The sequence below is a fragment of the Balaenoptera ricei genome, chromosome 1 (assembly GCF_028023285.1).
Source record: "Balaenoptera ricei isolate mBalRic1 chromosome 1, mBalRic1.hap2, whole genome shotgun sequence".
Lineage (NCBI taxonomy): Eukaryota > Metazoa > Chordata > Mammalia > Artiodactyla > Balaenopteridae > Balaenoptera > Balaenoptera ricei.
This window is the reverse complement of record NC_082639.1, coordinates 34736906-34749600: the sequence shown is the minus strand read 5'-3', so window position 1 is coordinate 34749600 and position 12695 is coordinate 34736906. Positions and strand designations below refer to the sequence as shown.

Here is a 12695-nt window from a genome sequence, read left to right as displayed (position 1 = left end):
GAACAAAGTTGGAGGACTCACATTTCTCAATTTCAAAATTTACTACAAAGCTACAGTAATAAAGATAGTGTGGTACTGGAATAAGGATAGACCTATAGATTGATGGAATAGAATTGAGAGTCCAAAAATAAGCACATACATCTATAGCCAATTGATTTTCTTTTTCTTTTTTTTTTTTTTTGCAGTTTTTAAAAATGAAATATAGATTATATTCCATTTATAGTTATTATAAATATGGCTATATTCCCCATGTTGTACAATATATCCTTGTAACTTATTTTATACATAGTAGTTTGTACCTCTTAACCCTATACCCCTATATTGCCCCTCTCCCTACTGGTAGCCACTAGTTTGTTCTCTATATCAACGAGTCTGCTTCTTTTTTGTTATAGTCACTAATTTGTTGTATTTTTTAGATTCCACATATAAGTGATATCATTACAGTATTTGCCTTTCTCTGTCTGACTTGTTTCACTTAGCATAATACCCTCCAAGTCCATCCATGTTGCTGCAAATGGCAAAATTTCATCTTAGTAGTATTCCAGTATGTGTGTGTGTGTATGTGTATATATATATATGTCACATCTTCTTTATCCATTCATGTGGTGATGGACACTTAGGTTGCTTCCGTATCTTGGCAGCTGTAAATAGTGCTGCTATAAATATTGGGGTGCATGTATCTTTTCAAATGAATGTTTTGGGGGATTTTTTTTGGCTATATACCCAGGAGTGGAATTGCTGGGTCATATGGTAATTCTATTTTTATAGTTTTTTGAGAATCCTCCATACTGTCTTCCACAGTGGCTGCACCAATTTACATTTCCCCCAACAGTGTATGAGGGTTCCCTTTTCTCCGCATCCTTGCCAACATTTGTTACTTGTGTTCTTTTTTGATGATAGCCATTGTGGTTTTGATTTGCATTTAACTGATGATTAGTGATGTTGAGCATCTTTTCATGTGCCTCTTGGCCATCTACATGCCTTTTATGGAAAAATGTCTACTCAGTTCTTCTTCCTATTTTTTATTGGGTTGTTGGTTTTTTTGATGTTGAGTTGTATGAGCTATTTATATATGATGGATTATATATGATGGTCGTATCATTTGCAAATATTTTCTCCCATTCAGTAGGTTGTCTTTTCATTTTGTCAGTGGTTTCCTTTGCTGTGCAAAAGCTTTTAAGTTTAATTAGGTCCCATTTGTTTATTTTTGCTTTTATTTCCTTTGCTTTAGGTGACAGATCCAAAAAAATATTGCTGTGATTTATGTCAGAGAGTGTTCCTGCCTATGTTTTCCTCTAGGAGTTTTATGGTTTCTGGTCTTACATACATTTTGAGTTTATTTTTGTATATGGTGTTAGAGAATGTTCTTTTACATGTAGCTGTCCAATTTTCCCAGCACCACTTTTTGAAGAGACTTTCTTTTCTCCATCGTATATTTTTGTCTCCTTAGTTGTAGATTAATTGTATGGTCAATTGATTTTCAACAAGGGTGTCAAGACCATTCAGTTAAGGAAAGAATGGTCCCTTCCAAATGGTGCAGGGATAACTGGATATCCACATGCAAAAGAAGAATTTGGACCCATACTTTACAACATGTTCAAAAAGACTTAAATATAAGAGCTAAAATCATAAAACTTTTAAAAGGAAGCATAGTTGTAAATCTGTGTGATCTTGGATTAGGGAACAGTTCTTAGATATGACACTAAAAGCACAAGGAACCAAAGGAAAAATAGATAAGTTGGGCACCATCAAAATGAAAAACTTTTGTGCATCAGAGAACACTATCAAGAAAGTGAAAAACAACCCACAGAATTGGAGAAAATATTTGCAGATCATATATCTGTTAAGGATCTATTATCCAGAATATGAAAAGAACACTTAAAACTCAACAATAAAAAGATAAAGGACCTGGTTTAAAAAAATGGGCAAAGGATTTGAATCAACATTTCTTCAAAGAAGATATACAAATGGCCAGTAAGCACATAAAATGATGCTCAACATTATTAGTTATTAAGGGAATGCAAAATAAAACCACAATGAGATACTACTTCAAACACACTATAATGACTGTAATAAAAAAGGACAGAAAATAGCAAGCATTGACGAGGATGTAGAAAAAATGGAACCCTCATACATCACTGGTGGGATTGTAAAGTAGTACAACCTATGTTAAAACAGTTTGGCAGTCCTCAAAAGTTTAATCATAAAGTTACTGTATAACCCAGAAATTCCATTCTTAGGTGTACCCAAGAGAATTGAAAACATATGTTTGCACAAAAAATTTGTACACAAATGTTCATTAATAATAATAGCCAAAAACTGGAAACAACCCAAATATCTACCAACTGATGAATGGATAGACAAAAAATGATATAGCCATTCGGTGGAATAGCATTCAGTAGTAAAGAATACAGACATAAAAGGCATATTGTCTGCTTCCGTTTATATGCAAAGTCCAGAACAGGCAAATGCACAGAGAAAATAGATTAGTGGCTTCTGGGCAACAGTGGGTGGAGGGAAGAATGAGAGTACCTGCTAGAATAACTGGAGTTTCTTTTTTGAGTGATGAAAATGCCCTGAAATTAGATAGGGTGATCGCTATATGACCTCATGAATATAATAAAAACATTGAACTGTGCACTTTAAGCGGATGACTTTTATTGTATGTGAATTATATATCAATATCAATTATGTATCAATTATATAAAAATATTTGGAGGAAGGGTCAGATTGGGTAATAGATTTGGGAGTCATTCATAGAGGCAATTATGTAAGGAATAGGAGGGAATTCCCTGGTGGCCCAGTGGTTGGGACTCCACGCTTTCACTACCAAGGATGTGGGTTCAGTCCCTGGTCGGGGGAACTAAGATCCTACAAGCCACATGGCATGGCCATAAAAAAAAAAAAAAAAAGAAAAGAAAAAGAATGGGAGTAGATTCTCTATAGGGGTGCTGTCCAATAGAATTTTTCTGCAATGATGCGAATGTTCTATATTTGTGCTGTCCAATTAAGTGTTTAAAAAATACTAAGTATGCATATAAAACAGTCAGAAAAGCTGTATACCAAACTGCCACAATGCTTCCCTCTGGAGAACTAAAAAATGACTGGCTTTGGAGTACAGGCCTAGAGTAACTACTCACTCTCGACACCCGTGCTTCCTTGCCTTAAGAAAATAATGATTTTGTCTTGTTTTCAAAAAGTTAAACAGTTACTTTCATGACCACCTGCTGCACCACTAGGACTGGAGGGCATTCACAGTGTTTTCTATGTGAATGGCCCTCCTAGAGCACAGAAGACAATGCAAATGGTGCTCTCCCAAGCCATGCAACATATATATATATATATATATATATATATATATACCTATAATTGGTATATATATATATATATATATATATATATATATACCTATAATTGGTATATATATATACACCTATAATTGGTGTATATATATATATATACCTATAATTGGTATACATACTAATTATTGGGAAAGTGTCTCCTAGAGCCTCATCAAATGTAAATTTCTTTCCTTTCCCTAAGAAAAAGACCCTTAAATTCATCAGCTTCAGTGTTCAGATATTTTGAAAATGACCTTAGACCAATGCAGAGTTAAAGTTGTCTTTGTTGTTATTAATGAAGAAGAAAAGCAGAATAACCACGGCATATAACTGCCTGCAGAAACAACATCCTCCCACACCCCTGGTTTTTACACCATCCAATAACCACATGAAGGAAAAGCGATTTGTGTCAGAAATGGCTTTGGGCTCCCTGCCTGGTTTGTGCTGAGCTTACTTTTCTAGTTTCTAGGGCTGGGCCAGCAGTAGGGCCAGGAGAATCAGTGGTCAAGCCAAACGTAAAGATAATGAAGTCCATGTTTTTGTTGTCAGTGGTGTGGTTCATCAAAGAGCTGATTGGGGCAGCATCCATGAGAAGATATGTCAGCTCCTGATTCCCCTGCGCACTTCCATGCCCTTCTACAACTCAGAGGAAGAACGGCAGCATGGCCTGCAGCAGCTGCAGCAGCGGCAGGTAGGGCTTATAGGATGGTTGCAGGGTTAACTCACGGGTGCAGAGAACCTGTCCAGGGGAAAGGTTGTACTGTGCACGGTCACTAAACTATAACCTCTGAGGGCAGAGACTTGGTTTTATGTCTTTATGTGCTCAATACCATTGTTGTTCTCCACATATCTACTGAAAACCTGCAGCATTAGTTTCCAAGAGCTGCCGTAACGAAGTACCACAGACTGGGTGGCTTGAACAACAGAAATTTATTTTCTCACAGTTCTGGACGCTAGAAGTCCAAGATCAACAACGGGTGTTAGCAGGGTTGGTTTCTTCTGAGGCCTCTCCCCTTGGCTTGCAGACTTGTCCTCACAGTTAGATTGGATTATGAGACACCCCATGGCCTCATTTTGACTTACCTCTTTAAAAAGCCCTATCTCCAAATGCAGTCACATTCTGAGTCACTAGAGGTTAGGGCTTCAACATATGAATTTTGGGGGGACAAATTTCAGCCATAACACCCATATATGCCAAGTACTGTAATAAGAATCCAGGCACAAAGTAGGTCAAAAAATGATGTATGAATATACTAGTTAATAAATAAAGGAGATTAGGAAAACTATTACTATGGCATTGGTAGCATCTGAATTATTCTAAAAAAACTAATGCTCTATAAGCTATAAATCTCAAAAGATTCATCAATTTTAGTGTTGTGACACTTTGAGAGTGGCCTTAGAACAATGCAGAGTTAAAGTTGTTTCTGATATTAGTGAAGCAGGATAACTCCAGAAGGAAAAATATGTTTCTTTCAAAATTAACTCAGATAGAAAGGCAGAACATTTTAGATTGTCCTGAGCCATTACAGCTTTGCTAAACTAAAATTTTATTAGAAATGTAAGAATAATAATCATTTAATAAATTTATATTGAGCACTCATTTATGCCAAGCACCAACCTAAGATGAAAAGATACTTGTTCCCGGACCTTGAGGAACTCACAGTCCAGAGTTTGCCATTTATTATTTATTTGTTTGTTTGTTTGTTTATTTATTTATTTATTTATGGCTGTGTTGAGTCTTCGTTTCTGTGCGAGGACTTTCTCTAGTTGTGGCAAGTGGGGGCCACTCTTCATCGCGGTGCGCGGGCCTCTCACTATCGCAGCCTCTCGTTGCGGAGCACAGGCTCCAGACGCGCAGGCTCAGTAGTTGTGGCTCACGGGCCCAGCTGCTCCGCGGCATGTGGGATCTTCCCAGACCAGGGCTCGAATCCGTGTCCCCTGCATTGGCAGGCAGATTCTCCACCACTGCGCCACCAGGGAAGCCCCCGAGTTTGCCTTTTTAATCACCTATTTTGGGTCTCATGTCCGCCTCAGTGCAGACAGGCTCACTGTGTGCTCTCGAGCAGGTCATCAGGTGTTGGCCCTATCTCCAGGTGTACCTATATCCACCATTGCCTTTCACCCTTAGACTGTCTCAGATAGTCTAGTTTTTTTTTCCACAGAAGCATTTGATCGAATTTTGCTACACCGTCGCCCAGAAATATATCTTTGAAGGAAAACATGAAGATGCTGTCCCGGCAGCTTTGCACTCTCTTCGCTTCCGCATGAGTGTTCATGGCCTGAGTTCAGTAGAGCTGGTACCTGCTTACCTGCTGTTGGCCGAGGCCAGCCTTGGTAAGTGAAACTGACTTGAGACCCCCTGGAGCCTGTAAGAAGTGCTATACTGGGTCATATCAGTGGCCAAAACATCCAGCTTTGGCAGTGGCACCAGGATACCTTTTGTGGAAGAGCAGGATTGCTGTAAAGTTTGGCACAAGGTGAGGAAGGAGATATCATGGACTTTTTGGTAAAACTGAACGAAATCCACTCTAGCTGGCCTTAGCAAAAGGAGGAAATTTATTAGGATGCTGAGGTGTCCTAAGGGAAATGAGACTTCATGAGATACTATACTCAGAATGCTATAACAAACCAAGGCTGGTGGTCTCTGTTTCTCTCTCTTGGGTCTTGAGGTCTTGTTTCTTGTCTCTGTTTCTCGGTTTCTCTCTCTGCATCTGCTTTATTTTCCATCTCTGCAGACCAGATTTTTCTACCCTCTTCTTACTACAGAAGACAGCTACCCCAAAATGTCAGATGTAGCTGAATTTACATTGAATTTACATATCCTCCAGGTTCAAGGTGGGTTATAGAAACTAATTATTAGCATCTGATTTCCAATGTTAAATTCCTGGAAGAAAGAATTATGTTGACTCAGCTTGAGTGTGGCATCTATCTGTATCTACCTTTGTGTCAGGGTCACATAGTTCAAACATGAAAATAGGAACCCGCTCCTATGGATGGCAGAGGCAGTTCTGAGAGCAGGGCACAGACATCACACATGGTGGTTGCTACAACAGGAGAATTAGCATTTTTGAGGGGAATTAACATTTTTGAGCATCTACAGCCTTTTAGGTACTGTACTACTACTTTATTTTTATTTATTTATTTTATTTTTGGCTGTGTTGGGTCTTCGTTTCTGTGCGAGGGCTTTCTCTAGTTGCGGCAAGCGGGGGCTATTCTTCATCGCGGTGCGCGGGCCTCTCACTATCGCGGTCTCTCTTGTTGCAGAGCACAGGCTCCAGACGCGCAGGCTCAGTAATTGTGGCTCACGGGCCCAACTGCTCCACGGCATGTGGGATCTTCCCAGACCAGGGCTCGAACCCGTGTCCCCTGCATTGGCAGGCAGACTCTCAACCACTGCACCATCAGGGAAGCCCTGTACTACTACTTTATATCTTAACAGACACTATTAAAAAAAAAAACTTTTTAAAAAGTAAAACGGTAGGAAATACAGTACAAAGAACTTTTTCCCTAAGCTATCTGAGAGTAAGTTGCTTACCTGATGCCCTATGCCTTGACTACTTCAGTATGTATTTCCTACAGAGACGTCTCCTTCATAACCACAATACAACTATCATCCATGATTATCTACTGAGCAGACCCCATTCAGCTTTTTCCAGTTGTCCCAATCACATCTTTACAGCAGAAGGGTAGAGTCCAGAATCACACTTTTCATTTTGTTGCCATGTGTCTTTAGTCTTCTTCATTCTGAAATAGTTTCTCAATCTTTCCTTGACTTTTATGACTTTGATGCCTTCAAAGATTAAAGGCCAATTATTTTATAAAATGTCCTTCAATTTGAGTTTCTCTGATGTTTCCTCATGACTGGACTCAGGTGATGTGTCTTTGGCAGGAATATCACTGAAGTGATGCTGTGTTCTTCTCATCCCATCCTATAAGTTGGCACATGTTTTTATTTTGTTCCATTATTGATGATGTTCATTTAAGTTACTTTATTAAGGTGGTGTCTGCCAGGCTTCTTCTCTGTAAAGTTATTCTTTCTTCTCTTTGCAATTAATAAGTATTTTATAGAGAGGTATTTAGAACTATATAAATATTCCATTCCTCAACAAACTTTCAATGAATTCATTTATTTATTTATATCAACATAGACTGTTGTTTTCCTATTTTATTTAGTGGGTTACAATCCATTACTATCATTAATTTGATGTTCAAACTGTCCTTGATTTGGCAAGGGGCAGCCCATCACACTGGCTTCTGTGTCTCCTTAACACATCCCCATTGTTCTTTTTTTTTTGGCTACGTGGCTTGCGGAATCTTAGTTCCTCGACCAAGGATTGAACCTGAGCCCTAGGCAGAGAAAGTGTGGAGTCCTAACCACTGTACTGCCAGGGAATTCTTCCCCATTGTTCTTTGATCACTTTCCTGCTTTCTGGATCATACCTCCAAGGAACTCTGATTTCTTTTAGTAGAAAATGGAATTTAGAAGCCAAGAGTTGTGCACTGGACATACTCGTTGCTATTGAGGTGGGGCTGCTCCCAGGCTTCTCAATGGACAGAATTAGGGAACATGTGTAAATATAATAATGTGTATATGCGCATTATTTCTAAATCTCCATCTCCGTCTCTACATCTGTATCTGTATATGATCATGGGTCCATAGGAGTACATTTAAATCCACAGGGTTCAATCTCATTTTCTCCCATTTCATGTCTATAGCTCCATTCTCTGACAGTGAGAATGCTGGCTTCCATTTCCACTGATGTATTTATATATTTAATTGGTTACCCTGTATGAGCCAAACTCCCATCTCCAATCCTATCCTTTCCCCTTGCAGATGCCCTCTTCTCCTTTTGGGGGCTCTGACTCCTATTCTGGGATGCCTCTTCTGCATGGACCCCCTCCTCACTGGTTTGGGCTCCGACTTCATACCAGGCCACTTAGCCGCAAGAATGCCCTCTTTAGCCTACTCAGATCTGACTCCCCATTCTGGACTGTCCCTCCTCCCAAACTAGTGGAAGAGCACCGGACAAGAAAATACAGCCCAGGCTCTCTTTATCTCTGACACTGACTAGCTATGGGATTTTGGAAAAGTCACCCTGGCATAAATCCCATCATCTTTTATTTGGTTTACTACCTGCCAACTGGTCTCTGCACATCTTCCCTGGCCTCCTTCCAACCTGGTCTCCAAACAAAATGAGACCAAGTCACTCCAATAAATAAAGACCAAGTTCCTAAAGCAACCTATGAGTCCCTGTTTGGTCCAGCCTTTATGAATTCTCTCACCTCACCTCTCATTCTTTTCTCTCTCCCTTTCAGTTGTGTTGGCCTTCTCTTGGTTCCTCAGAAGCACTGTGATGCTTCCTTGTTCTGGAAGGTTCTTCTCTAGCCACTTCCCCCACTTCTCTTCCCTTCCTTTTCACCTAACTAACTCCTATTCATCCTTCAGGTCTCAGCTTGAGTCACCACCCCCTGATTAGAACCCTTTCCCAAGCCCCCAGATTGGGTCAGGTCTCTTTTTATGTATCCACTTAGAAACCTCTTTCTTTTTTCTGGCCACTCACTTTGATAATAATTATACATTTTTTGATGAGATTATTTAATTAAAGTTCCTCTCCTGCACTAGACCATAAGTTCAGGGAGAACTGGAACTCTGTCTTTTCTTTCTACTCATAGTGTCTTTACATACAGAACAGTACTTAGTGCAGGGAAGGTACTCAAAAACTCCTTAGAACCTGACACCTAAATGGGAACTATGTAAGCATTTGTTGAATCTGAGTCCTCTTCACAGGATTGTTTTGAGGTTTAAATGAATTCATGTATAATGGACATGGAAGTGCTTTGCAAGCAGAAAAGTGCTGTCTAAATGGAAGGTTTCATTTTAACTCCCACAGTTACTGATTTAAAACCTTGCCAACCTTTTTTTTTTTTTTTTTTTTTTTAATTTATTTATTTATTTATTTATTTATTTTCGGCTGTGTTGGGTCTTCGTTTCTGTGCAAGGGCCTTCTCTAGTTGCGGCGAGCGGGGGCCACTCTTCATCGCGGTGCGTGGGCCTCTCACTGTCACGGCCTCTCTTGTTGCGGAGCACAGGCTCCAGACGTGCAGGCTCAGTAGTTGTGGCTCACGGGCCTAGCCGCTCCACGGCATGTGGGATCTTCCCGGACCGGGGCACGAACCCGTGTCCCCTGCATAGGCAGGCGGATTCCTAACCACTGCGCCACCAGGGAAGCCCCTTGCCAACCTTTTTGAAAGTCTAAATAAATCACATCCCCTGTGGACATGCCTCTCCCACTTTAGAGATTCCTCCAGACTGGAGTGGAAAAATAAGAGGCATTCATCCTTTTTTTCAAAGTAAAACTTCGGAATTTTAACACACTAGAAATGACATTTTCAGTAACACTTCAAAGAGGAGCCACCTTACTCATCTTCCCCCACTGTTTTTAGTGTTTTGGAACCGGGAGAACCTAGGTTCAAATTCCAACTCTTTACTAGCCCTGTGATCCTAGTCGTCAAGCTTTTTCTTACCTTAGGGCTCTCACACATACCACCTGGAATGCTGTTTTCTCCCTCTTACATGGCTGATTTCTTTTCAGCCTTCAGGTACCTGCTTAAACACCACCTTCTCAGAGAGGTGTTCCCTAATCATCCAATGTAGGTTTCTCCGTGCCTTTTTTGATCACTGTGTCCTGTTCATTTCCTTCCTAGCACTTCACTTTTTGTTTCTTTATTGTGTAACGACTTCACTCGACTGTGAACTTTTTAAGGTCAGGGATCCAGCATGCACTGAGCATCTGGCAGAGCGGTAGAGACTCAACAGATTAGATGAATATAGGGTTGAATGAATGCACGGTTTCCTCCTCTGATATTTCTTTTGCAGGGTTGTTGGCAGACTGAAATCACAGATGCAGATGGCCTAGCCTAGTGTAAGGCATGTGTAAGGCATAGTGTAAGGCAGCCCCTCAGTAAATGATTCCTTTTGCTTCCCCTGTGTGCCTCACAGCCACACCTTTGAATCGTCTGTGACTGTTTTATTCTGTGGTCCTTTAGTTTCATCTGCAAGCCTGCAAAATCTTCCCCCACGATGTCTCTCAGATCTGCCACTAACCCAGTGTAAGCCTGCTGTCTCACCCTTAAGACAAGTACCACTGCTCCATGAACTGGCCATCCTTTCTCTCTCTACTGCATATACTCTGAAAGTCACCCTTTCGGATAGTCTCACTTCCTTTGGCAACTTTAGGTCTCTGTTACCTCTACTCCATCCCTACACCTCTCCAGGTAAGCACTGTATGTAGGAGGGCATGCCTGAACTTACCCACACACTGGTCACAATCTTAGTTCTGACCTGCTTGTCACAGCTTGTTCTTCTCACCTCATTATACCCTGCTCTCTGAATTTGCAGCCTTGTAGTTTTTTTCTGGCAAGTAGGCTTTTTCCTTTGGGACTGATGCTTGTTTAGATGTGGTTCGGCTTGACCTGGGGGCCTTCCTTTTTTCAGCAATACCTCTGTCAAGGAGAACTGGACAATGAAAAATGTAAATTTCCAATATATATCAGTGCCCCCTACCAATTGTTTCCCAAGATAAATGTCTTAGCTAAGAGTCATTTGCTTCTTTAAATTTGATAGGGCCTCAGTCTAAAGCTCTTATTTTTTTAAGCAAAACCCAGGTGGAAAATGTGGCTTGCCTATTTAATTAACATGAGCCAGGATCATGGGCCATGGCCTCTTGATTCTGATCTAATATTTTCCCATTTTAGTGTGAGCATCGGTCAGGCAAAGTTACTTGCCACCTCTTGTTGACTGCTTCTTCCTCACCTCTCCTGTATTTCAGAGACGTATGATTACAACCAGAATAAAGCAATGCTTACATATGAAGTAGGCCTGGGTGGAAGCACAAGAAGAACAGAAGGTTGACTTATGAGGGATCCGTGTCTTCATCTCCTGACCCTTTACTGATGCCATTTCTGTTGCAGCATCCATCACACAGAACCCTTCACATGCAGGGCATGTCTCCTGCTCTGCAGAACGTTCTCAAAGTAGTTTTCTGCTCACTTCTGACAACCTCCCTAGGAGGCAAGCGTAGGCAGGAAACTATTATGTATCTTCACAACTAAACAAAAAGGGTTAAGTATCAAGAGTATTTGAATATTAGAAATCGAGGTGACTTTCACTTAACCACATGAAATGGTTAACCACATAACCATTCTAGCTTCTGAATGTCTCTTTTTTATACTCCATCTTCATTCGCTGCCTTATTTCAGGGTCTAGTACCTGCCTGAACTATTTCAAAAGTCTTCTAGTGAGTGTTTTCCTTTTCCTCCTCCCCTCTGGTCTCTCCTCGTCATAGTGGCAGAGGATTCTTCAAATCTAAACCCGGTTCTTGCTCCCTTTCTGAAAATCCTCTAATTTTTATCCACATGCATCAAGATCCTTGGCACGACTTCCTAAGCCCTCCATGATCTGTGCACTGCCTACCTCTTTAGCCTCATTTCCTGCCACTTGATCCCTTATACTTTGTGCCCCAGCATCACAGGCCAATATATAGTTCTCTAAGCACAGCACACCATTTCATATCTCTATGACTTTGCATATGTGTTAATTCTCCCTGGGATGCCCTCCCTCCCTTAACTGTCTAGAAAACTTATATTCATCCTCAAAACTTAGCTCAGACTTTTCTGACTATCTTAGCTTGGCTGCTATAACAAATACCATAGACTGGGTGGCTTAAACAACAAACATTTATTTCTCACAGTTCTGGTGGCTACAAGTCCACGATCAAGGTGCCAACAGAGCTGGTGTCTGGTGAGAACACACTTCCTAACTTGTAGACAGCCGCCTTTTCTTGCTATACCTTCACATGGCCAAAAGAGAGATCATCTCTCTCTTGTCTCTTCTTATAAGGGCACTAATCCCATTCATGAGGGCTCCACCCTCATGACCTAATTACCTCCCAAAGGCCCCACTTCGAAATACCATTTCATTAGGGATTAGGGCTTCAACATATGAATTTTGGGGGGACACAAACATTCAGTCCATAGCACTGACCATGCCTCTCCCCACTCCATTGTCCCTCTCTACCCCATCCAAAGAATTGAACACTTCCTACTCACTTCCACTTCCAAACCTTATAATGTTACTATCATTGCATTTACACTATATTACAAATATACTTGTTTTCATGTCTTCATTCCGCCAACCAAGCTGTACATTCTTCAAGAGTAATGGCTTTGATTTATCTTTGAATTCCTATCCCTTAACACAAGGCCTGGCACATAAAAAGTATCGAATATACGTATACATATATTTTAAAATTGAGATATAATTCATGTACCATAAAATTCTCCCCTTTATAGTAC

At 40.6% G+C, this 12695-nt stretch overlaps 1 protein-coding gene across 3 annotated transcripts in view; it reads left to right on the top strand.

Moving 5' to 3' along the window:
- ZMYND12 (zinc finger MYND-type containing 12) overlaps positions 1-12695 on the top strand; it is a 36439-nt gene that overhangs the window by 6769 nt on the left and 16975 nt on the right. For 2 of the 3 annotated variants that reach the window (XR_009502811.1, XM_059920062.1), the window contains exons 2-3: positions 3891-4032; positions 5489-5675. Coding sequence is in view for 2 of the 3 variants with exons in the window: in XM_059920062.1 (XP_059776045.1) it covers positions 3891-4032; positions 5489-5675 (329 nt within the window). In the remaining variant the exon portion in view is untranslated. The remainder of the gene's footprint in view (positions 1-3890; positions 4033-5488; positions 5676-12695) is intronic. The other variant, XM_059920072.1, reaches the window with a different exon arrangement.